Genomic DNA, 24,148 nt, shown 5'->3' with positions numbered 1-24,148 from the left:
AGAGAGCGGGATGGACAGCATCGACCTCGGATATCACGACCTGATTTGTTATGCTCTGATTTCGTGTTGTTTATCGTGCTCGTCCATGCATGCAATACTGACAAGAGAGCGACCGTTTCCGAGACATTTTCAACCAAAGGTCATATTCGCTTGATTAATTGTCTTATCTTTCGAAGAAATCGTAGCTTTTAATTGCAATAAGCTTCCTCTCTTTCGAAAGCTGTCGGTGATTTGGTGACAGATATATTGTGTTACAAGTGACTGAAATCTGTATTCTTGAGTGAACTTGTTGTTTTGTTCGCGAGAAAGCTAATGAAGACGTTTGAGGAAAAATGACAAAAATTGAAACTCTTCGCCTCGGGTAATTAGCCGCTCTTACCCTTCCAGCTGCAAGTATTTAAATAAACTAAAAATTTAACTTTCATATTTTTTTTAGTTACTGGTTTCAGTTGAGGATTTGAAAAAGTAAAAATAAAAAGAAAAATGTTGTGTCCACGTGCAGTTGCCGTACACGTCATCAAGAGGTTCGGTTACAAATGGGAGTAACGCAACATTCTAAGAATTCGTATTCCGGGAACGACAATCAAAGAGACTTTGTTCGGCTGTGTTCAAGAAGGGTTTGCTTTCCTGTTCGTTGGTGAAATCATTCCAAAGAAAAGTGCCATGGATACTAAAGGAAAGCCGGCCAACATCTATCTTTTTAACTGCGATAGTACTTGTAATTTGGATCCAATAGAATCCTTGCTACTAACCGTGCAAAACGACGTGAAGATGCGGTTTACTGTACACAAGCTTAATTTTCGACTGAGTGAAATGTCAGAGATAAGCGAGACAGTCATTCCCGGACTACAAATGGATTTTGCTGTTTTTGCTGTCCATGCCCATGAATCACGGCTCTCGATCAACGAAGACAATGCTGGAATTGGTTACGCAAGTCTCTACAGAGCTTTAAAGAGAGCGTCTGGTGAGTCGAAACGATTGAGTAGATAGTGTTTTGCATCAGATCTTTTCAGAGCGATAACGATACACTTTTTCCTTTTTATGACGATATATACTCTCTGAAGAGGTTAAATGTCTTTTCAGTCCCGGATAAAAAAACGATACATCGATTCTAAAAATTGTGGCTGTGTGGCATTTGTAATGCTTCTATTTATTATTCGTATTTTTGTTCGTGAGAAACATTAACTGGCGTTTATCTCTTAAGGAAGTCGAGTTTTCAATTTTATTTTCTTGATGAAAGAAAAGACGCGAACCATTGGTCCGATTAACTTTCAAAGCTTGCTGCTCAGTATTAACTCTCTCGCTTTCGTGGAAAACACTTGGTTGTGTCTACGTTGGGACTAACCAAAAGCGGAAGTTACTTCCGACCTCGCTTCGAGTTTCACTTTCACAAACCGTTCTATGATTCACGGTTTCTCGGAAGGAACTTGGATGTCTAAAAATAATAGAGAAAAAATTGTATAAGTATTTGTTAAGGCATGCTTAGGAGGAGAAAAAGCATTGGGTATTGCTATATTCAGATATGGATATCCGATAGATGTGATGGTAGCTTTTTCGGTAAAATTACGTGCAATTTTTAGTTCAGTGATTTTAATGATGACAGTGATACAATAAATTAAATAAAATTATTTTTTTGCGCGTGTGTGTGTTCAACTGGGAGAGAGGTCTCTACCCTCAGCATCGATCGTTGACTCATAACAGTTTTCAAATTAATTGATTCATTTTGTTATCCAAGGTGGCAAGGTGTTGATAGTCATCGGTGGAGACAACAGCTACAAAGATACAGACGAGGAAGACAGATTTGTGATCTCGCGTTGGGCACGTAGAAAAGTGGCCTCGCAGTTCGGGGAGGAAGATCTTGACGGAAGACAGAGCTTCATCTTTTCCTGGGACAAGTATTACAGGGAAATCCATGAGAAAGCATTGCTGCATTACTTTGATCCCAGCAAAACAGGAAAGAAGTTTGAATACCAGCCGAAACCAAAGCCACCACCAAAGCCAGTGCCACAGCCAGAGCCGATTCGTCAGGAAGTATGAGAAAATTGAATGAGCTTTTTTGTATAAATAAAATAATTATTTGGTGTCATGAGAAAGGGGTATAGTTATTCACCAAGAGAACATCTTGGTTAAACAGTCAGCAAAAAAATATCGTTTAATACCATCGAGTGATTACAAAATGTCACCCATAATCATAGGGTCCTGATCAAAGTCAGCAAAAAGTTGCTCTCGTCTTGTCATAGACTTCTAGCAATCTAGGTCCTCATTTATCACTACTCGCTCTTTAGAATTCTCATTTCGTTGGTTTGCTCGATTATTTGCTTTCCCTATCCAATAATTTTTTTCCTATCAGCTTTTAGAGCATGGAGAAACGAAAGTTGACGTGGAAGAATCAGGTCCGTATCCAGGTATAATAAGTAAATGTAATCAAATTACGACAGTCATTGGCAGCTAGTTTTGGAAACAGCTGAAGGCGAAACTTTTGTAAAACTATGCGTAAATTTCCGCGTACCCAGGTGTTCGTAATGATAACATCGAAGTGCTCGATTCATACGGTTTTTACACTTGTTTAAAATGAAATTTTATATACATGTAAAATCTACCGTATAATTGGCATACGAAAAAAGAATTCGAAAAGCTGGTAAAACATTACATCAATGGCTCACAGTACTTTCAAATGCTTCTCTTTTTTTAAATAATCGAGGCCAACATGAGAAAAATCAGACTTTACGCCCACTTTTAAAATGTTGACAATGTTTTCTGAACCAAGACAAACGACCCGTGTTTTAAAATTCAGTTAACCTCCATCTTGTTGTAACCTTTCGTACATCATTCCTCTCTAAACTAACCTTTGCTTCTTGATTTGGACCTTCAGGCCCGTTGCACTACCCAGAGGGCACTGTCCTGCTAGAAACTCTGGTTCGCTATGGTAGGATCTCTTTCAAGGACGGTGACGTTATGATCTGGCACCAACAATGGAAACCGTCCGAGAGGACCATACTGGACATAGCACGAGATTGGGGAACAGTCCCTGAAGCTAAAGTGCAATTTAGATCTCTTGGTTCCGGTAATGTCACTTACACCGTTTCTAAGGTTCAGCCGCGTCTTTGGGCGAGCTTGTTTGAACGGTGTAAGAAGCAACCACAGATCACTTTTTTAATTCTTCTCAGTGTGGCGATGCTGGGCACTTATTGTATTTGGAGGTTAGCTCCGGTTTATAACCGACCGAGAATGCCTGATCAGTAGGGACAGTATTAGAGTACTTTTAAAACAGTTTAAAGATTATGTTGTGTAGATGTTGAAATATTATAACAGTTTTTCGTTTGAACTGTCAGAACCCCAGACAGATTTAAGTCTACATTAAAAACAGTGCACAGGAAAATTAACCTTTCGTTCTTCTAGATAGCTAAACCTAGAAAACAGATCTTAACTTAGAGGGTTCCTAGAAAAGATTTGGTCAGACATACAAACAATCTGATTTGTCGACTATTTCCCACTTTTGTTGCTTACTTTCATCCGAGGTTATTATGTTATATGGGGTGAGATTAGCTAAACCTGGTATTCCTGCGAACACAAACCAGATTTACCAACACAATGTACTGGCTTTGGGAATTCATGAAGTTATTCTTTCAAGTTTACTGCTCAGCACAGTGATGAGCTCCGACAGAATCGGCTGTAAGGCCTCTAAGCTGCCTGTCCTTCGAAATTTTTTTTTCATGACTTCAGTACTGTAGTATACCTTTTTCACTTTATTGAAAAATTTAAAATGTAATTTCGAGTGTAATTGGTAATTTTCAAGAGAATATTGTCAGTTTTAAGTTGTTATGGCAAAAAACAATTCAATTAGGATTACTAAAAACGGTTTTTGTTTTGTGAAGTCAAAGTAAGCAATCAGCTGATTTCTTTATGACTTGATTCACGGAAGTTCTACTGTAGCTATTATAGCTAGTATGCCTTTATTTTTACCTTTGGGGAAAAAATAATTTTCTGTTGTTGTAGTTTTTTTTATTATCATTACTAACCAACTGTTTTCAACATTAGATATTTTATCAGTTTTTTCTTTCCTGTGATAAGTTATCATTAGGTGTTCACATCATGATCATCGACTATGTTATCCAAGTTGTTCAAAAAACATAAAACAATGAAGGAGGTCTAAAGGAAGATTAAAATGGACGTTACACATACAATGGACATGATTTAGCATTGCAATTTCTCTTCTTCTACCAATCCCATCCTTGCCTTGAAAATCCAAGCAACTGTTTACTAACATAGTGTCTTAACATGGCCGTGTAATATTTACATGGGAATAGTGATGCTGAAATGAGATGAGGTTTCATGATAAGAACATATCCTGGGCTAAGGTTTTGTTCAGGAAATATTTATGCATTGTTCAATTGACCGAAGAAAAGGCCAAAGAGGGAGTTATGTTGGCTGCTAATTCCCGTTGGGGTAACAGAATGTCTTAAAGCATAACAATCATTGTTTATCGTCCATCGCGAGGTTCAATGTATATCTTTATCCTTTTGAGACTGAAAGGAACTGTTTAATTTTGCTCAATCCGTTTTTCGTTTTATCAACTAAGGAAAGACAAGAAGCAGAGTTTTTCTCTTGTTGAAGGTTTGGTTGAGCACTTTGTGCGCTGAAGTAAGAAAGTATCACATCTCGGAGTGAAACACTCTTTTCTTTTTTTTGAGACTGCATTGCGTGACAAAACAGATGAAAAACAACGTCACAAGATTACCGTTTCTGGGAAATCTGCTATTCATAGAATCATCACCCTGAGATAAACGACACTCACTGATAACATAAAGTTGAGCTTTTGGCGAAGAAATAGTAGTCATATTATGGCGGATAAGTCGAAGAAAACCATTTGTCTTTTCAATTGCGATAACACCTATAAGCTAGATGTGGTTGAGGCGTTCCTGATGGAAATGAATAAGAAACATGGCTTCAACTTCGCGATTGGGAAGCACAACTTTGAATTGCAACAATTGGCTGATTATTGTAAGACCAAAATTCCTCAAATTCAGATGGATTGTGCAATTTTTGTCGTACAGGCACACGAGTCGCGTCTCTCGATCAACGAAGATAATGCGGGGATTGGCTACGCGAAGATCTACAGAGCTTTGTTAGATGCCACAGGTAAGTTAAGGGAGAAAAACTGTTTCATTTAACGGGCATGGATGGCATAGAACTAAACAACAGACAGTTTATCGCGTTATTAAGTGTTGAACAGGAGATTCGGTAAAAGAGAATATGCGCAAATACTTTACTTTCTCTTTCGAGCCGTTGTTGTCACACACCATAAGGCGGAAGCGGTTTAGGGGCTTTTTTTCAGCATTTGATCCATTTATCCTGTGAAAACGAAATGACATGTTCGTGATACAACATTCGAGGTCATATTTTTTAAAATAAGGAGAAATTTATTTTTACGAAGGATGGGAAATGTGATAATATTCAAAACATTTGATTCAACTCGCCTAGTAGGTAGTCTAGGTATGCGAATGCTTATGAATAAAGATTCTACTTGCAATTCGTACGGGACTCAGTTTATTTGTAACAGAAGCTAAAGAATTTAGATTCTTTTTTTGGCATTTGATCAATTTATCCTGTGAAAACGAAATGACATGTTCGTGATACAACATTCGAGGTCATATTTTTGAAAATAGGGAGAAATTTACTTTTACAAAGGATGGGAAATGTGATAATATTCAAAACATTTGAATTAACTGTAGTCTAGGTGTGTGCGAATGCTGATGGATAAATCTTCTAGTTGGAATTCGCACGGGACTCAGTTTATTTCTAACAGAAGCTAAAGAATCGCATTTGTCATCAGGGGAAAAGAGGGTATTGGTTAAATCTGTGACATTATTAAAACCGCGCAACACACTGGCGGAGCGAAATGGAAACAAATATACATGTAAGACACGCATGAAAAAGCTTGGTACATACTGCAATATTCACGCTTGTGGTAAACAACTCGGATGAATTGCAAATAGCAAGTCGGCGAACGACGCTTCCTTTTTCTTAACTATCTATTACTATTAACTATTGGTTACTAAATGCTGCCAATTCGATACAACAACGATAAATTTAAGTTCAGAGGAAGCAATGACTGAAGTCATGGGGGAATTAATTTAGCTTGATTACTCATTGTTAGAAGAAGCGCGAATGGCCGAACAAAAATTCATTTATGAGTAACGTAGAAAAATATAAGGGGTATTTTTCTCGGAAAAAAGACGGATCTAAATTTCATTTACGGTCAGAACTTCGAAAAAAAGAGGGAAAAAAATATCGATGTACTTTTTCCTATAAGATCTATATTTGATTATTTGATAGAATATATATCTTTTGAACTTTTAGTTTATTTGAGGAAAAGGTTAGTTTACAAGTGTCGCAAAGAAAATAGTTGCAAAACAGAGAAGAACTGCAAATATTGTACACTTAAGTAATTATTGCACGCTTCATGTTGTCTAATCTTTTTTTGAAACATTGTTTATCAGACAACAAGGTGTTGATCGTCATCGGTGGCGATGATGAATACAAACAAGATGAAGACGAGGAAAGACAGGTTGTTATCTCACGCTGGGCACGAAGGAAAGTGGAGTCACAGTTTGATGAAGAGTATCTCGATGGAAGAAAGAGCTTCATTTTTTCTTGGAATAAGACTCATAGAAAAATCCACGAAGAGGCGCTATTGCATTACTTTGATCCAAGCAAAAATGGGGAAAAGTTCCAATACCAACCAAAACTGAAACAAAAACAAGAACCAACAACTCACTACGACGAGGTATGACTTAATTAAGCGACATTCACTAATGGTGAGTTATGGAAAAATGTTTTAGACACTCTCTGAAACCAATGAAATAAGCCAGGTTTGTTCAGATATTATAATCTCGATATTTGGTTGGTGAGAAATGAATTAGTGCGATGTTCCTATACTAGAATAGTTGAGATATAAAATTTCAACTACGTTTGCAAATGTTTACGCTGGACCAAAAAGTCACTGATAACGCCGTCAAAACAAAAAAGCGTCCTTGAATGTCCTGAAAGAAAACTGGATAGTGAAAAAAAAAATACAAATAATTATGATAACGGTAACGAGGATGATAGGTATAGTAACAATTATAACACAAATTTCTTGGTCACGCAATATTGTTCTCTATTATCAAAGCTATAGTATTGTGCTTTGTGCTAGTAAGGCTCAGAGGTATATAATGGCGATTGAACTTAGTGGAGTGCAAGTTGAACTGAAATCATATGCGTGATCGGCATGATTGCAAAACGGAACTAGCGCAGCACGAGTTTGATTTGAAATCACAAGTATGATTTCAGGCCAAAGTTACACGACATAAATCCAATCATCATTTTATTACATTCTATTTTGAAATAACAATTTTTAAGCGCCAAAACTGGTACAGGACTTAAGTCAGTACAAATTCTTCATTATCATTCATTTTTTCTTTCTTTGTCCCAAGCTCGTGACAGGATGAAAACACCTTTCCCTTTTTCTTTAACGAGCTCAAAACTAACCATCTCTTTTATTCGATTGACTACATCGTCGTTATTTAAATGCTGTTAGAAAGAGAATTCATCCATTTTTGGCAAAAAGAGGAATTCTCCACCCAATGGCCTCTTTGTCTTCCGTTTTCCTGCAATTTGATCGATTATACGAAAAAAAAAAGCCATGACATCTGATTGGTTATTTTGGTTTTAATGTTACTTTTTCATTGGTCGGGGAGATGTTTTTAGAGGAAAACAGTGCGAATTGAGAATATACTGCATTACTGAGAGCCAATTAGTTTACAAGCATCACCAGAAATTTCAAAATGCATGTATTAAATTATGTGGAGTGCAAGTTGTAAGAAGGCTAAGAGAGATGTTATATACACGGCATCTGGTCATTCATATTGCAGGCACCGCTTGGAGATAGCAAGGAAACACCTTTTCCGAGAGGAAATGCAAGGCAGGAAAAACCCTCCGTTGAGGTATGAGATTACCAAGGCTAGCCCACCAAGGTTAACCCACTTACAGAATTAGCACCAAACGACTTAAAAACCAAACAAAAAGATTTCTCCATTTGGTGTAAGTTTAAAGAAAAAGTGTATGTTTGTCTTCATATGCATGTTCGGGTCGAAAGGAAATGTCTGGAGATTGAATCAGACACACACCAAATCTTAGGAAAAGATAACTACAATTTAAAGTACAATTCGCCCGAGTGGGAAGCAGGGATATCAGAAGTTTACGTGAGAGGAATAAATAGGGGCCGTAATTTGATATGGTTTACATCAAACAATCTGGTATGGCCAAACGAGAATGGAGTCCTTGAACCACAAAACTTAGTTTAGAAAGTAAGACTGAGCTTTATAAATACAAGGGAAATGGTATGAATGGTTGAATGAGTGGAATGAAAACTGGGCTTTTATCTTGCAGCCGAAATTTGTAGGCGAGAAACAACATTATGAAGGAAATGAAGCAAGTGAAAGGACAGGAATGAACGAAACTAGCGAGTTAAGACGTTCCCAAAATCAACCTTATTATGGAGGTAATAGCGTTAGTTTGCTAACTTTCCGTTGAGAATGGAACTAATTTTATTTTCCTGAGTTTTCCTGAACCCCATTCTAACATATCGAGTGTGGAATACTACAGGGTAGTTTAATATTATCAACTGAGTTGATAACGTAAATTGGCCACCGATGAGTTTCAAAGCTGACGTTTTGAGCATTAGCCATTCGCTCTCGGACGAATAGCTAACGCTCGAAACGTCAGATCAGATACTCTCTACGGTGGCAGATGAACGTTATCAACTTGATATATTTAACACTAAATTAGCCTATTACACTCTCCCATCGAAGCAGCACCACAGTTTCTTTAGAAATTCAACCCTTAATTCGAATGTGGAATATTTTCTGATTTAATTCTCAGTTGTTATTGACCTGTCTTTGTTTATCAAAGCTGCAGCCGTGAGAAGCGATCCTCATTACCCAGAGGGCATTGTACTCCTGGAGACACGTTTGGTTCATGGCGAGATTTCATACAAAAAGTGGCACATTAGAAAACGACAGGGTGCATGGGAGCCTTCTAACTCACAAGTTTCGAATGTAAAATCAGACAAGTCAGAAGGAAGTTTTTCAGTGCAGTTTAAGAGTAAAGGGAACGGTGGGGTTAGCTACGTTTTTATCCCCACACCTTGGTGGCGCAGATGTTTTGATTGCTTTAGGATGTGTTGTTGTTTTTGTAGTTGTTGTCATTAAAATCAGTAAGGACTTTGCGGCAAGAAAGGGTGTCCTCTCTTGACTTTCAATTTTCAGATCTTTACCACACTGTCAAATCAAGGAATCTGCTTGTTTTCGCCACCTGCTGTCGCTTAATAGCAAAACTTTGCAAGAGCTAATTCAGATTCCCTATACATCAGTCCCCGAAAAAATTGGACGTTCACCGAGTTATTTATTAGAAATCACCGAATATTTACGATTTCAATAGCCTTAGTACCTCCGAGCTCGGGCTTCAATGATTAATTAACTAAGTTTTAATTTCTCGGGTTTTTTTTTTAGTTTTGTTTTTTTCTTTTTTGGTAAGGGAGTTTCTCCTCTAACTGTTACAAAACAACCGCTTTGATAAGAAGACAGCTTGATTGAAAGATATTTACTCACAGGCTATCGGTGACCTCGGCAAAATTTATTTGACTTTGAGAAGAGGGGACAGTCAGAAGCACTAAATAACGCTCGATTGTTTTTTTTTTTTTCTTTTATTACGAAGCTTTATGGGGAAAAAACGTTTTGGTTTACACTCGAAACGAAAGGAAAGCAACGAAGTATCTTATGTCCATTGAACAATAGGATTAAACAACCTGCAATTAAAAAATGCAGTACCATTAGATAACCTCTGAATGTTATGTTATGTCTGTTATGAGACTACTTTTAGATTAAACTGCTATGTTCTAAATTGTGGCAGGAATAAACATAGCTGTTGTGTGGAAATTTTCATCGGATGATATTGAACTGTTTAAAACTGCTCTGCAAAAGAAAAAGTTTATCAAAATATTTTCACCAAAGGGAAGGTCACCATACTCGCTTAAATGCTGACTTCATCATTTTCAGCTGGGATGGGAAAAATAGCAATCTTTGGATTGATTAAAGATACTTCACTCATAGCAACCATTAGCACTGTCGAGATAGAAGAAATGGCGGGACATATCTCCTAGCATTGGTTGTATGGTATTCCAGAAGAAATTTTAAGTTTTATTTGGATTCAGGTTTGCAATTATGTGTAGGGTTCCAGGAAGTCACCTATTTTCTTGGTCGATAAAATTCCTTTCCTTGGTTGAGACAGCTCCTTTCGGGGGTGGGAGAGACACTTGATTCGGTCTCGGAACGAAAAATGTTTACATACCAAAATAATAAACTGTGACGATAAATGGAAATTTATTGATGCACGTATTTCCGAAAAACTACTGAACTTCACTCTGTATTGATGTATTGAGGGCATGTAATCTCACACAACTACAGTTAGCAGTTACAGAGCCTTTTATTGCGATAAAAATTCGAACCTGTTTCTCCTTCAAGGCTATATATTTAAAAAATAGGGAAGCCTTGATTGCGCTCTGTTCTGTTGTAAAGCACGCAGGAAGCGGTTAGAGCACGAAAGAAGTGTAGGGAGAAACACGAGACGTAGTCGAGTGTTTCTCCCCACTTCTTGAGTAAGAAGTACCACTGGACTGGACTTAATTCCATGGCCAGTTACCAGTGCCCATGCACATGGCGTGAAATACCATAGACGAATGAGAATCTGCCGAAGGGGAATATTACTCCCAATCTTATAGAAGATATTAATATATATATTTAACGAATTACTTCTCGGGTAGACTCCAAAGCTGTAAAACCGTAAGATCTTTCTCTCCTTCCAGTTGAACGTTGATTTGTTATGCGACGAGGACAAAATAAAACCCAGAAGACTTTAACCCATCATTTCCGGTGAAACCGCTCTCCATTTTACATTCGTTTGAACTCTTTTTCCAAGGTTATCTAAATACCAATCGATAGCGGCAATTCTGAATTAATGTCGTCCCATATTGCTCTGAGGATTCTTACAGTGGTAATCCTCCTTTTCTTATTTAATTCTTTCATCAGAGCCCCCAATCTTCCTTGGTCAGTCCAGTGGTACTTATTCTTTAGGCGGGTTAAAAATTGGCCCAGGGTCTCCCCGAAGCTGGACGCCTCTAATTGACAGTGGTGGAATAGCAAGTAAAATGGGAAAGGGAAAAAAGAATATCTAGTAAGAACTGAAGCTAAAGACTTGGGGGGGGGGGGGAGAGGAGGGAATTTACAGGATTTTGAAAACGGAAAGGGGGTTGCAGAATTTTGAGAACGGAAGGGGGGCTTGCAGGATTTTGAGAACGGAAGGGATTGGTCGTCTCTAAAAGAAAGAAAAGGGAGCACTAAAGAAATTGAATGCCAATAAGGGGGATCATTAGAAGAATAGAGATTTATTTTACATAGAGAATAAATAATGACCGGTTCCTGAGATCAAGGGAGATGTAAAGCCAAGATGTAAGAGTCCTCCTAAGGGCTTCATTACAGACGAAGTCCTTCCAAAGCTATTGTTGGACTCGATAGATTTTGTTTCCAAGGATAATCACGTGCTACTTTACATGTCATTTGGGGAAATAATGTCCACGAGAGAAATCTCAGGAAAGGGCAGTATTTAATTCCTGAGTAGGGAGGGAATGCCTCGAAAAAGGGATTGAGTCTGTTATTTGGTTCTTCTCTCTGCAAAATGTCCTACCTTTAGCCATAACTTCTCTGTCCATCTTATCTTTTTCTCGCTGCTTCCGAACCAATATAAATTTCTCTGCGAAGAGCAACACGGAGTCAAGAATTTCAAGAGCTAAAAGATCCACTTCATTGGACTGCACAGCATTCCCGTTTGTATAATTTGCAATGAAATAAGTCCTCTCGCCGGAACTACCGGTCACCATAGATGCTTTGTCAAACTCTTCCTCTTTCTCCTCCTCAGTTCTTAGCTTGTCCAGAAAGGTAATCACAGTTACGGGAGCATAACCTGGAAAATGAAATGAAGGATAATCGGTGCCAAAAGACTATGACCGCCCAACGCGTGGAAAAAATCATTTTTACGGTGGTGTGAGGATTTTCTAAATTAATAACTTCTCTGTTCATCTCATTTTGTAATGCTGCTTCCGTGTCTATATAAACTTCTCCGCAAAAAGCAACACGAAGTCCAGAATTTCAAGAGCAAAAAGATCTACTTTAATGGGACTGCTCAGCCCTCTCGTGTATATAATTAGCAATAAAACAGGTCCTCTTGCTAGAAAGGTGATTGTTTACTGTAGAAGTTAACCCTGGTGTAGTGAGTGGTGTCAAGAGAACTTGGTGGTGTTTATTTATGGAAGCTACGACACGATCGATGTATCAGGAAAACTTATTTTGGATTTTTTCTTTGTTTTCAGTAGTAATTTGCGTTAATCTTTGCCGAGCTGTTTCTTCTTGAGTTATCATTGCCTATTTTGCCTTCTTCATCTAATAAAAGTAACAACGATGACGTAGTCTCAAATTATAGTTTGGCGTGTCTATAGTAACTACTAGAGAAATCGTCACATTGCCCCTTAAAATTGTTCTTCGCCGGTAATATATTACTAAGCCTTGTCATATTATTACCATCTTGTCGAAGGTGCCCTTTGATCATACGAAATATTTTTCTGTATTTTCCGTCAGACAAATACAGATCGTTCGCTTTCACAACAAAATCACAGCGTGTGCACATCTAGCATGTGATTGAGTTCGTCTGGCCGCTGTGCTCACCAGTCCTCCCTCATCTTCGTTGTCATAATGCCCCGCGATTTCTTCTCCTGGTCGAATTCTTGATTCAAAACAAAATGAAAAGGAACATGTGGTCATTCCTCCCTGAAATTATGAAAATTTAGCCTCTCTTTGTTAGTTAATGTTTGATAGTTATAGTTCGAGCATTTGTCGAAAACTCATTGTGCGATGTAAGCGTATATAGCAGAACACGTAAAGGCTACAAATCAATCTAGAAATTAAGCTCAAAAGAACACCTCGTATTTCACTATCTTAGGAGTTGGATAATGTAAGTGATCGCTTCTTTCAACGTTATTTCGTTTTCTTGCATCCTTGGCTCAAGATTTTTGTTTATTTGGTCTTTAATTTTTCATTTTTTAGTTTTTCCACCACGTGCCATGTGATTTAGAGCATATTCAATAAATCCGATTGAAAGTAACTGATCTAGCGTGGGACATGGTTTCAACGGCGTCACTTCGATTGACTTGCAATCGCAGTCGAAAACGTGACATCTTACTCAAGTGGATTATGTGGTTGAAATGGAGAATATGACAGACACATCGTGCAGTTGAGTCAAGTGAATCTCGCCTGTGCTGAAAAAATGGCGAATTGATGAAATTGGTATGCACCTCAGTATGATATCTCCCAAAAATGCATGATAGTTCACCTTCCTGACACTACGTAAAGACATTCATCGACATGTGCTTCCTCGTTCTCAAGGAATCCTCTAGTATCGACCATCCGAATACCTTTCTGCACGAAGCATTCTTCAAGAAGAATAATTCCTTCTCTTCCAGTTCCTTGCTCAAAGGCACTCTGAGTCTCTCCGATGGCTCGCTGTAGAGTCCCTTTAACATCAACCAAACATAAAAATTGCAGACCTTCGTCAATAAGTGCCTTAGGCGAATTTTAAAAATCAGTTGGACTGACAGGGTAACGAACGAGATGCTGTGGGAATTAGCAGGCGAGGAACCAATCATAACTCAGATCTCAAAGAGAAAGTGGAGATGGATAGGTCACATCCTAAGGAAACCGGCTAACAACATCACCCGGCAGGCACTACGTTGGAACCCCCAGGGCAAGAGAAAGAGGGGTCGTCCCAGGAACTCCTGGAGAAGAGGTGTAGAGTCCCAAATGAGAAACTGGGGCCACACTTGGGCCACTTTAAGAAGATTTGCCCAGGACAGAACCCGATGGAGGACGGAAGTGGTTAATGGCCTATGCTCCAACCGGAGCTAAGGGAATATATATAAACATAAAAATGTTGAGATAATCATAGGCTCTTTAATTGTCACGAAACTTGTTTTCAAAATCTGATCAATCATGTACATCAAGAGAAAATAAAAGAAAACGCGGAAGGAGTAATAGAGAGCTAATTTTATAGACGAAACAGGAGAATCAAGGTTTACTTACCAACAAAGCTAGTTTTCCCAGAAGCTGCAGGCCCAATTAAAGCAATTCGAATCAAGTCGATGTCGTCAACATCTAAACCCCTGAAGGATTCTTTCATGACCCTTGGGCAAGCATGAAAGTTATAATTCACAAGTTCACTTCTAGGTTTGATCAACCTCTCTTCTTCCTTTCTTTTCTCTATTTCCTTGCTTGATGATTGGCCATGATCCATCTCAAGTAGATCTCTTGTCCTCAACGCTGAATCGGACATTAGCTCAACGTAGCCTTAAAAAACATAGAAAGAAAGCAATCGAATGAATACAAAAAGACCTTTACAAATCAAAAAGGTACAAAACTCTCTACCCTCCCCTCCCCTAGTTCACTTTCGGCCAAACAAAACTGCAATTTCGTGACATGAACTGCTACTAGAATTTCGTTATCATTACACCGAATGTTTGTGAATAATACACTTGTAAATGGCACTTTGCATACTCTAATATTCACAATCAACACCGGAAGTCTCACATAAATTTTAAAACGACCTTTGCTGGTTCGATCGATAGCGAGCGAAATTGGTTGGCAATCGATAGCGGCATATTTTCTCTGAGTTTTCTTTATGGTTCAAAACAGTTCGAACCATTCATTTCTTAACAGGGTGTCGTGTGTTCTTTAAATTCCGAATGCGTCTTCTCTGACCTAAGAATGCCTAGATTTATCGGCGAGGCAAGGTCACAAGTCATTGATAAACACACATAAATCATATTACTTGAAATGTACTCTATCAAAACGTCGATATTCTGTGACTTACGTGAAATCATAAATTGGAATCTTTGTTTTCCATTTCGGAAGCAGTTACGCTCGTGGTGTTGCTTTTATCCAGGTCTTTAGTGCTCGCTGCTCCGTGTAAATCAACCGCTTCATTCAATTCAAAAAATTGTTGACCTTAGTCGCTATTCAATATTCCTGTGGTCACGCACTGCGATGGTATCAACCGATTCGAATTCGTCAAAGGAAAAAAATTGTCAATGCCGCCAAAGAAATGCAAGTTTTGAGAAGATGGAATATCTGTAAAGTAGACGAAGGTAATCTTGGATGAATCTCCTTTTATAGTGAACTTTTCTGCTAAACTATTTCGTAAGGAATCTATCAAAATCATGTGACATTCTTGAATTTCAAGAATTAGCTATCTTAAGGGATTTATTATTTTGCCGTTTCATAGAACTGTGCAAGACATTCATTACTGCCGCAGGAGAACTCAGTTGTATTGCTTGCCGGTAAGTCTTTCCTAAAGATATCAGTCGATACGATTTCGTGTTGGAGACTCATAATTTTGACTAAGTCAACTTAACCGGGTGAAAATTGCGAGTCTTGACAATTAATAAATGAAACCCGAATTCAATTCGTCTTTTAAACCCAAGTTTTTTATACGAGAACAAGTGCGATAACAATTGCAAACTAAACCAAAGAGCAATTTACGTCTGAGATTTACGACTGGATTGAACAACTTAAATTCTTGAAAATTCAGGAAATGTAGTATTGAAAATTCAGAAATTTTCAGAGTATGGTCCAAGGGAGCTGGTAAACCTTTTTCTTTCATACATCATGGTGTAACAAAAAACTAATACCCGTTATGGTGGCTATGGAGAAAACTCCTGTGGCTTTTACTTCTAAACGTTGAACAATATCAGTTCGCAGGTTAACATTGTTCACCTTCACTTGGTTATATAGTATCCAAAAAGATACTGAGCGTACATCCGTACATGCTGAGACATGAATGCATTTCAGTGAAGATGGTTTAAGTAAACGTGCGAGAAGCAAAAAACTATATATTTTTCCAATATGAAACTTGAAGTTCTACGTTGTTCACCTGGTGCTGCATTTGACTTAGAAATCGGAGAAGGCCTGGGTTATAACCTGGGTTAATCAGATTCCTGTTTGTCTCTGGAGCAAGAGCCACTTAATTACAAAAATAAATTACATCTGGACAATTACTCATGATAATTGCATTGCTATGTGTCAACGCTATGATAAGTCACGTAAAACGAGAATGTCTCTATACTGAACGAAAGAAGAAAACATACGTAACCGACAAAGTGTTTCCGAACAACTGAGAAAAGCTTCCGAAGTACAACAAAGTACTTTGGAATATTCTTAGTTCCGCCGTGGCTCTAGAGAGAAAATTGTATTAAATCATGTGATCAACTGAGTTATTTTGAGCACAGCATGTGATCGATTCAATATTCGAGAGGCCGGCGCGGCCGCTTTCTTCCTTGTTTCATTGAACTGCATGGAGTTTGCACTTTGGCCGAGCGGAAGACGTATTTGACTGGCTTCAAAAAGTAAGTCCTTCTCAAACCGATAGATATGCGAACTACCCAGAACCTCCGTCTACGTATTCTGTAGTTGGCTCGCTGCTTTTGCAATGATATATTCGAAAAGGCGATTCGAAATCAATTTCGACTCGAAATATCGGGGATCGGTGCCAACTTGGGTCGTTTAATTCGAATCTATAGTACCATTTTTACCACGAAAGAAGTATGAAAATTTAGAGGCAGTACTAGTTTTCATGTTCCAAACTATAGCGCCTATTACCAAAATCCTGCAACATGACGGTAAACTTCGTGAATGACTTGGATCACCTCGTTTCACGGTTACGTGATTGTTATGGTTAAACTTTGACGACAAATTTGCATTTTGTAAATACTTTCACGTTCGGTCAAAAGAAGCAAAACACTGATTTGTGAATGAGAATAATTGCCGCTTATCAGATCAATTTAGACACCCCCATAAATACTCATTTAGATTTTGTCTAGTGATAGCATGTTGCGACAAATCCGCAGTTTAAACGACCCGCTGTATACTGAGATTTTTCAAAGTTTTCAGCTGAGGTGCCTAAGGGTAGCGGTTTGTGTCAGGAGTATATCTCTCTTTGAGGGCTAACTATCTTTAAGTTTATGCTAAGGCTGTGCCAAGGACGTTAAGTTGTTCAACGTTTTCAGCTGAGGTGCCTAAGGGTAGCGGTTTGTATCAGGAGTATATCTCTCTTTGAGAGCTAACGATCTTCAAGTTTAAGGCTGTGTCAAGGATGTTAAGTTGAAATGAAGGGTAAACCAAAGCCGAGATATGTATTAATCTTTGGGAAGGGCAATCTTGTTATATTTTCATTACCAATGCGAACTTCCACCCGCTTGAAGTAAAATTTGTTAAATATTGTGACCTATACCGTCTCAAAATGCATTCATACCAACTGTTGCGCGCATTCATCGTAGATGGTTTTACTATGAAAACTAATTTTACTCCTCTCGTTGGTAAGTGACGCAAAACAGATCACTTCTCGGTTCTGTACACGCTCGAATAAAGATGCTAAAAACTGTAGCCATATTATCGAATGATGAGTTACACAAGACTCTTTACAAGAGGGATACTTATGACTTAAACACAGTAAATTTATTTTATACCTGTACATGTACAAATTTAATTATCATTGATGACAAGCACAAGCGTTACATCTGCGTGACACAGGTACAATTCAAAGCGTTTTTCCGTCTCGGTTGTCTAGCTCCAACAAAGACTGAATTCACGTGATTCAAGGCTGAAGTCCATGCACACGTGAGGCACAAATACTCCACGTGAAACAAGCACACATCCCTGTGTGATGATTGATGTTCTCACAGCTTCTCAAGAAAAAAATTGCGAAATAATATCAGGCGGTTTAGAAATAGATTAATACCCAAGTGACTTCGCGTTAGCCTATTACTTGTCTTAAAACTCGAATTATATCAGAAATGCAATTTCATCGACAATTTGTCTATGCCTCAATTGACATAATGATATTGTTTGTATGCTATTATCATACTTCCAGACAGATTGCATTTCAAGGTTAGAGCTGGTGACAAATCGAAACATGGGGGTAAGCTATACAATTAGCATTTATCTGCCAAATATTCAGAGCTTTTACTCAAAACATCCTTCTTTCTTTTTAAATGATGCTTTGAAACTCTAACATTAGAAAGTTTTAGCCTAAAAATATAGGTCTTGCCAAGATGCGAGTTCCCAATAGGGTCAGCTAGAAACCATACAGGCTTAAAATGGAGTAGAAGTTTGAATGATGGATAGCTCTTTTCTCTTTTCACTGGATGAATCGTCATTCGGCCAAAGTTGTCGAGAAACAGATTTCATTAAAAGGATGGGTTTAATCACCTGCTTTCGACAAGTCGGTCCCGGCGTTCTTAAGATTTAATGTTACTTGATTTCACTTAGATTTGCGGTTCCCGTGCCAGGCCTACCAACTATGCGTACGTCACTAGCAGGGATAGTTACGAAGGGGAGGCACAAGAGAGAAATGTTCCACGACTGGATGATAAGCCAACGCAACAAGGACAGAATGAAGGAGGAGAAAATAACCACAATGAACGCGAACAACAAGCAGGGAAAGAAATAGACCAAGGGGAGGCGAGAAGGAGAGAGGAAGAGTTAAAAAAGTTGCAGCTTGAGGGCAACCTTTACCGAAAAAAATTGGTTGGTTATAAATTCGGAGTGAACACTGGACAAAATAAGAACCTGTTTACCAATATCACCCAATTAAGGATCGGGGTATTTGGCCCCACGGCTTCGGGAAAGACCAGCTTCGTCAACACGTGCGAGAGAGCTTTAAGGGAAACCGAAGAAGGACATGCGTTAGAAAGTACTCCCGGAGATGAGTGGACCACTAGACCCCAGGACTATCTGCCAGAAATGTTCTTCCACTTGGTTGACACAATAGGTTTCTCCAATTTTGATTTTAATGAATCTGCTGAGTTTAAGAACATCTTGAATGGAAAAATACAACCTGGTGATGCTATCGCCCATCCTTCTGATCGACAGATCTATCTACAGAAGTTAACGAGATTCCCATTGTTTGAGAAACGAGTTCATGGAGTCATTATTGTTGTTAAGGCAAATGACCCTCGGCTAACTAATGGAGAATTTAAAGAATACCTGCAGCCAGTTAGAGATATACTTCGAAATAGAGGTAATTTCCTACCAATTTTTCCAACCGAGATTTTTCCACCTTGTTCATTAACGTTTTATTCAAAGACATGTCGTCTTTCCTCGATGACTGCCGATCCAATTTCTCGATCAAAATCGTATTAATCCTATAAACTCTAGAGAAATATTTTGAGATTGCACTAGTTGGTACGCGAAAGAGGAAACAAGGGTTACATTTTTCTTTGTTTGTTTGTTTTTTTTTTTCACACAAGGAATGACACCTACCACAGTCGTCACGCATTGTGACACACTGCAGACAGAAGAGAATAGTATGACCGCCCTCAACGAAGCTGCTGAAGCTGTAGGAAGTTCTCCCAGTAGCACATACTTGATCAGGAACTATACCAAAGAAAACAGGACACGTGACCTTGAAATTGAGCTTATGGCACTTAAGATTCTGCACAGTGCAGTGATAGGAGCTGAGAGGGCAGTCGCAAAGATCGTAACAGGGACAGGTTTGTTGAGCAATTGTCTGGTTGATAGATTGGGAGACTGACTAATTCACTGAGTGACTGATTGACTAATTAACTTGCTAGTTTTATTTAACATCTTTCCTCTGTAGATGGCTTATGCTTGTGTTCGATTCTTGGGCTTACAATGCATACGCAAGTGTAAACACTAATCATCCGAACTTTTGCCCTGTATCTATCCTTTATTCCTTTCAAACTATTTAATTTCTCCTTAGTACCTCGAGAGATTCTTCAACGCGCACCGATGGCGTTTGAAGCTCACGATAAAGCCCACAGTGAGGGATCCACTGTCGTTAAAAGAGTTCCCATCATATTCATTGGACAGCACCGTTCTGGAAAAACTAGCGTTAAGAACTCACTCAGGGGCCAACCTTTCAAGGTAAATGAAGATAGCATTGCTGGGAAAGATGAAAATTCCTCTTCGTTCAAAATGTCTCGTGAGATTTGGAAGGTGGGAGAGAAGGACAAAGACGCTAATTATGATTCAGCATTCTCTTTTGAGCATCATCTTGCGCGATCCACCGTTCAATATTTGAGATACAGAACAATTGAATTGGAGCCACGTGGAGCCATTTCCTCAGAAAGCTCAAACCCAAAACACATCAGCAACAGCCCAGAATCTAAATTTACTGCTTCTGATGTGACTCACACAGAAATTCATGACCCTGATATGACAACCGAGATGCCGAAAGATCATCAGCCCGGTGAAAAGCCGGAATCTTCAGAGAATTTCACAAATACGGCACATGGTGTCAGCGACGATTCAAAGTCAGAAGAATTTCTACGCTCCTTGACGGAAGTTTTGCTGCAAATGGAAGTGGAGGAAGAAGACTTATATTCTATGCTGTGGGACTTTAATGGAGAGTCAATTAACCATACAACATATCCAGTTTTTCTGACTCACAAAGCAGTCTACATATTGGTTTACGATCTTAGCCAGAATGCAACAGCGATCGCCAAACCCGTCATAAAGCAAGGGCGGTACAGAGAGAGAGAAGACAGCCACTTCTCAAAAACAAATTTAGATTACCTCAAGTTTTGGATGTCTTCTGTTGCCTCCTCAGCCAGCCAACATGTAAATAATCCATCAAATTCTATATCAGAAGTACTACCGGAAAAGCTACCCCCAGTACTCTTGGTGTTCACTCATGCAGACACGCTTGGGGACGATGTTGACGCTAGAAAAATTGTAAGAGACGTTTATGGGTCCTTAAAGCAGACGCCGAGTGGAGTCCACTTGTACAAAGATTTCTTTGTCGTTGATACTACAAAATCTGGTCAAGAGTTTGAGTGTTCGGAGATCGTGCGCTTGCGAAAGGAGGTACTTGCTGTATGCAGTGAATTGCCACAGCTGAGAGAAACTATTCCAATCCAGTCGTTAATATTCGAAAAAGCAATCCAGAAGAAGAAAGAAGAGGGTCATAAATTTGTTTCCCTCGAGGATGCCAGACTACTTGCGTTCGAAGAATGTAACATTAGTGACGAAAAACAGTTCCAGAGAGCAATCAACTTTTTGCATGAACAAAGAATTTTAATTCACTTTGATGAGACTCCGGAGCTAAATAGATTAGTTATCTTGGATTTTGAGTGGTTACTCAACGTGTTCAAGGGAGTAATGTCAGTCAAGTTATATGAAGGGTCAGAGAATATTTTTGAACATCTATGGCGAAAGCTTGAGACGGAAGGAATCCTGGAGGAAAATCTCCTAGAATATGTCTGGGGCCCACTGCATGACAAGCAAAACACTTACGAGAGTCTTCTCGCAATTATGGAGAAGTTCAGCTTGATTTGCCCTTTGCCCTCGCTTGATCATTCTTGTGGTAAGATGTATCTTGTGCCATCCATGTTAATGTCTTATCCCACAGAGGGTATTACAAGTCTTGTTGCAGCTGCACGAATTCCTCCTATTTTTCTCACATTTGAGTCTGGTCAAGTTCCCTCTGGTTTGTTTCTCCGAATTGCCTTGCAATTGGTTCAGTGGAACAGAAAAAACAATCCAAACTCAGCAAACTTCAACTTTTATAGTAATTATGCCAGATTCTATCCATCAGTAAAGGAGAAATGCTCTGTGATCCTCCGGTGTTATTCGTCTTACATTGAAGTTGTTGTACATGGAAATAATCGCAATCATGAGTCCGAGGATGGTTCACGCTCAGAGTTGGATTTGCGGGGACAGGAGTCCTTAGATGAAAATTGTGCTCGAGCAGTGCGCAGGCAGCTGGATGTGATAGTTAATTCCATGCATTCCAAGTTCTTCTGGCCGAAGAACACGACGTGCAGAGTTAGCTTCATGTGCCCAATTTGTTGCCAGAACGGTGGAATAGTTGAACGATGTAAATTTCACCTTGAACAAGGTTGCAAGCAAGAGGAGTGCTTGCATTTTTTGTCTGAGTCTGAAATTTGTAGTGCAGACATCATTTATTGTACCAGGAATGCTGTGGCACAGGAAATAAGAGTTCGAAAAGAGCAGTTTGAGCCCTGGATTAAGACCATATCACAACAGGTATGCTATTTACGCGAGTTACCGACTCGTTCAATTTTAATTATGAGTTAAATTGTATTATCTCTAGACTTTCACGGAATGATTAGATGAGTACTTAAGCTGAAACTTCTAAAATCCGAAGATAAATTAATTTAAATTTCAATATCTTAATTTCGATCCATTATCTTGATCCACAGGAAACAAGTGAAGAACCAGTTGAGGCACAAGTTTCTTTAGAACAAGAAGGTAGTAACAGCTTATGTTTGTTTTCTCCCATTTTAAATCATTATCCGTCATCTCTGCTCTTTATATTCGCAGCTTGAAAAGTTTTCCCAGACCTTAAAGATCAAAGCATTACCCCAACCCTAAGTTCAAGGTTCTTTACCAATATAACTCATTTTTTCCAAATCGCCCTGAAAACTAGGAGAAGAAATAGTTCCCCAAGACCTTCCTCCTGAGATTCAAGACTTCCTTGCATTACCGTTACGTGATACCCGGGGCGTATGTTTTAAAGATCTTCATGAACTCAAAGCAATTTTGAAGACGGACCCAGCTTTCCCTAGACGTTCAGACCCAAAGACAAAGAAAAGGATCCGTTCGCTAGCAAGGGAGTCTGTAGTGAAAAAGCGGCACGACGTGTTTAAACATCTAAGAAAAATTACACCAGCTGGATCTACTGGTGAGTCTTTAATTTGATGCCGATATTATTTGAAAGCATCCACCTCAAATAGGTGCCCCTGGAACACTAGCTTCTGATTGGGCGTTCACCTTACTCGTTAAGTCTAGCCTTTTCCAAGCAGGACATTTTTCAAGGGTAAAAGGATCGAAGGCACTTGATAAAAGAATTGAACTTTCTGACCCCACAACAGCTAACTTTTATTTCTTAGGTCCTTCTATGCCTGAAAACACCGACGTTCGTAACATTTCTTATCGTCGGAAGAAGAGGCTTACAGAAGCACTGAGTGGTGAGTCAGACATAATACTTGTATGAAATGGATATCTGAAAAGAGAAAGCAGTTGTGCCAAGGAGACCTGGCCATTGTCTCACATCTCACTTCTCTCTTATCATTTTTAGCTTCTGGTGAACAGAGGCAAACGAGGCGGGGCAGGGAAGGGGAGCTGTTTAAACCACTCCCTAACTCCCACCCTTTAAGATTTAAGAAAATTTAAGACTTAATCAGTAAAAAAATGATTGGAAACGAGCATTTTTTTGCCAAACTTTTTTCTCTCCTGCATTTAGGTGGACAAGACTGGAAGTTGCTGGCCGAAAAACTTGGTTTACGCGCTGATGAAATTCGATTTTTAGACTTCCGCCTTAAAGATCCTTGTGAAGGGGCCTTAAACAGAGTTGCTGCCCAGGGTTCCCTTAATGTTAGTGATCTGTACAACTACTTAGTCGAGCTTGGTTATCCTCTAATAGCTGACGAACTGTAAAGCAAAGATACTTATCGTACATCTCAATATCTTAGACTTAATGTGTGTTTTTACATTCTGCTGAAACAATTTTCTAACATTTTAAGAATGTCCGTGTAAAACGTATTCGGCAAAGTTCTCGTTTTAGATTAAGCCTTTGAAAACATTCGCTGTATATCTTTTGCCGAGGCACTCATAACCTGCGATGATGCTCTCCTTGGTAGCGTGGAGGGGATTCAGTAGTTTGTCAGTATAAGATGACAGCCGTTTGTTTGCAAACGCGATGTTCTTTTAAGTCATTCTTCATGTACCTAAAGCGATATGTGATGCATAATTAAACTAGACGCTGAAAGCGTTAATTTGAGCCTGATCGAGGAGTATATAAGGAATGAGGGGCGAGTTATTTCCGATAAAAATGTGTTTCTAATTTAGTTCACTATATGCGATACAATATAATCACTGTGTAGTAAAAGATAATATTGCAAATTCATTTCAAGCTTTGACTCTTCTACTGTTCTAGTCTTAAACTGAAACATTCATAGTAATAAAAA

The 24,148-nt window shown here is 38.8% G+C and overlaps 3 protein-coding genes and 1 pseudogene across 9 annotated transcripts; 3 read left to right on the top strand and 1 right to left on the bottom strand.

Moving 5' to 3' along the window:
* The first annotated feature begins 545 nt into the window (after positions 1-545).
* Positions 546-4,182, top strand: LOC131783573 (uncharacterized). Of its 2 annotated transcripts, none has more exons than XM_059100336.2 (4): positions 546-964; positions 1,736-2,031; positions 2,351-2,393; positions 2,873-4,182. In XM_059100336.2, the coding sequence occupies exons 1-4, from the start codon at positions 664-666 to the stop codon at positions 3,241-3,243; spliced, it is 1,011 nt and encodes a 336-aa protein (XP_058956319.2). In that variant the 5' UTR covers positions 546-663; the 3' UTR covers positions 3,244-4,182. The 2 variants fall into 2 exon arrangements, with proteins under 2 accessions (XP_058956319.2, XP_058956320.2); XM_059100337.2 differs by having other exon boundaries at positions 2,351-2,405.
* Positions 4,183-4,758: 576 nt separating this feature from the next.
* On the top strand, positions 4,759-9,893 carry LOC131779847 (uncharacterized). 3 transcript variants are annotated; one of them, XM_066168592.1, is made up of 5 exons: positions 4,759-5,139; positions 6,501-6,787; positions 7,914-7,985; positions 8,431-8,503; positions 8,953-9,893. In XM_066168592.1, exons 1-5 carry the CDS (start codon positions 4,842-4,844, stop codon positions 9,249-9,251), a joined length of 1,029 nt encoding a protein of 342 aa, XP_066024689.1. In that variant the 5' UTR covers positions 4,759-4,841; the 3' UTR covers positions 9,252-9,893. The 3 variants fall into 3 exon arrangements, with proteins under 3 accessions (XP_066024689.1, XP_066024688.1, XP_066024687.1); XM_066168591.1 differs by having other exon boundaries at positions 8,431-8,542; positions 8,959-9,893; XM_066168590.1 differs by having other exon boundaries at positions 8,431-8,542.
* Positions 9,894-11,641: 1,748 nt separating this feature from the next.
* On the bottom strand, positions 11,642-15,137 carry LOC131798062 (uncharacterized; annotated as a pseudogene).
* Positions 15,138-16,437: 1,300 nt separating this feature from the next.
* On the top strand, positions 16,438-24,089 carry LOC131798064 (uncharacterized). Of its 4 annotated transcripts, none has more exons than XM_066168584.1 (9): positions 16,439-16,543; positions 18,067-18,114; positions 18,465-19,215; positions 19,445-19,687; positions 19,918-22,205; positions 22,382-22,430; positions 22,609-22,863; positions 23,054-23,149; positions 23,425-24,089. In XM_066168584.1, the coding sequence occupies exons 2-9, from the start codon at positions 18,109-18,111 to the stop codon at positions 23,616-23,618; spliced, it is 3,882 nt and encodes a 1,293-aa protein (XP_066024681.1). In that variant the 5' UTR covers positions 16,439-16,543; positions 18,067-18,108; the 3' UTR covers positions 23,619-24,089. The 4 variants fall into 4 exon arrangements, with proteins under 4 accessions (XP_066024682.1, XP_066024681.1, XP_058971709.2 ...); XM_059115726.2 differs by having other exon boundaries at positions 16,440-16,543; positions 23,072-23,149; XM_066168585.1 differs by lacking the exon at positions 22,609-22,863 and having other exon boundaries at positions 16,438-16,543; positions 23,072-23,149.
* Positions 24,090-24,148: the final 59 nt, after the last annotated feature.

Source organism: Pocillopora verrucosa, chromosome 6 (genome assembly GCF_036669915.1).
Source record: "Pocillopora verrucosa isolate sample1 chromosome 6, ASM3666991v2, whole genome shotgun sequence".
Classification (NCBI taxonomy): Eukaryota; Metazoa; Cnidaria; class Anthozoa; order Scleractinia; family Pocilloporidae; genus Pocillopora; species Pocillopora verrucosa.
Note: the sequence above shows the minus strand (reverse complement) of the source record. Positions and strands in the feature narration are given on the sequence as shown.

Bases quoted from the DNA above. Each gene is read 5' to 3' on its own strand.
- LOC131783573 (XM_059100337.2), top strand. From the start codon at position 664: ATGGATACTAAAGGAAAGCCGGCCAACATCTATCTTTTTAACTGCGAT. The intron at 965-1,735 runs GTGAGTCGAAAC...TTGTTATCCAAG, and splicing joins AGCTTTAAAGAGAGCGTCTG to GTGGCAAGGTGTTGATAGTC. The intron at 2,032-2,350 runs GTATGAGAAAAT...TTTTCCTATCAG, and splicing joins CAGAGCCGATTCGTCAGGAA to CTTTTAGAGCATGGAGAAAC.
- LOC131779847 (XM_066168590.1), top strand. From the start codon at position 4,842: ATGGCGGATAAGTCGAAGAAAACCATTTGTCTTTTCAATTGCGATAAC. The intron at 5,140-6,500 runs GTAAGTTAAGGG...ATTGTTTATCAG, and splicing joins AGCTTTGTTAGATGCCACAG to ACAACAAGGTGTTGATCGTC. The intron at 8,543-8,952 runs GTAATAGCGTTA...TGTTTATCAAAG, and splicing joins AAATCAACCTTATTATGGAG to CTGCAGCCGTGAGAAGCGAT.
- LOC131798064 (XM_066168584.1), top strand. The intron at 19,688-19,917 runs GTTTGTTGAGCA...ATTTCTCCTTAG, and splicing joins AAAGATCGTAACAGGGACAG to TACCTCGAGAGATTCTTCAA. The intron at 22,431-22,608 runs GTAGTAACAGCT...CCTGAAAACTAG, and splicing joins AGTTTCTTTAGAACAAGAAG to GAGAAGAAATAGTTCCCCAA.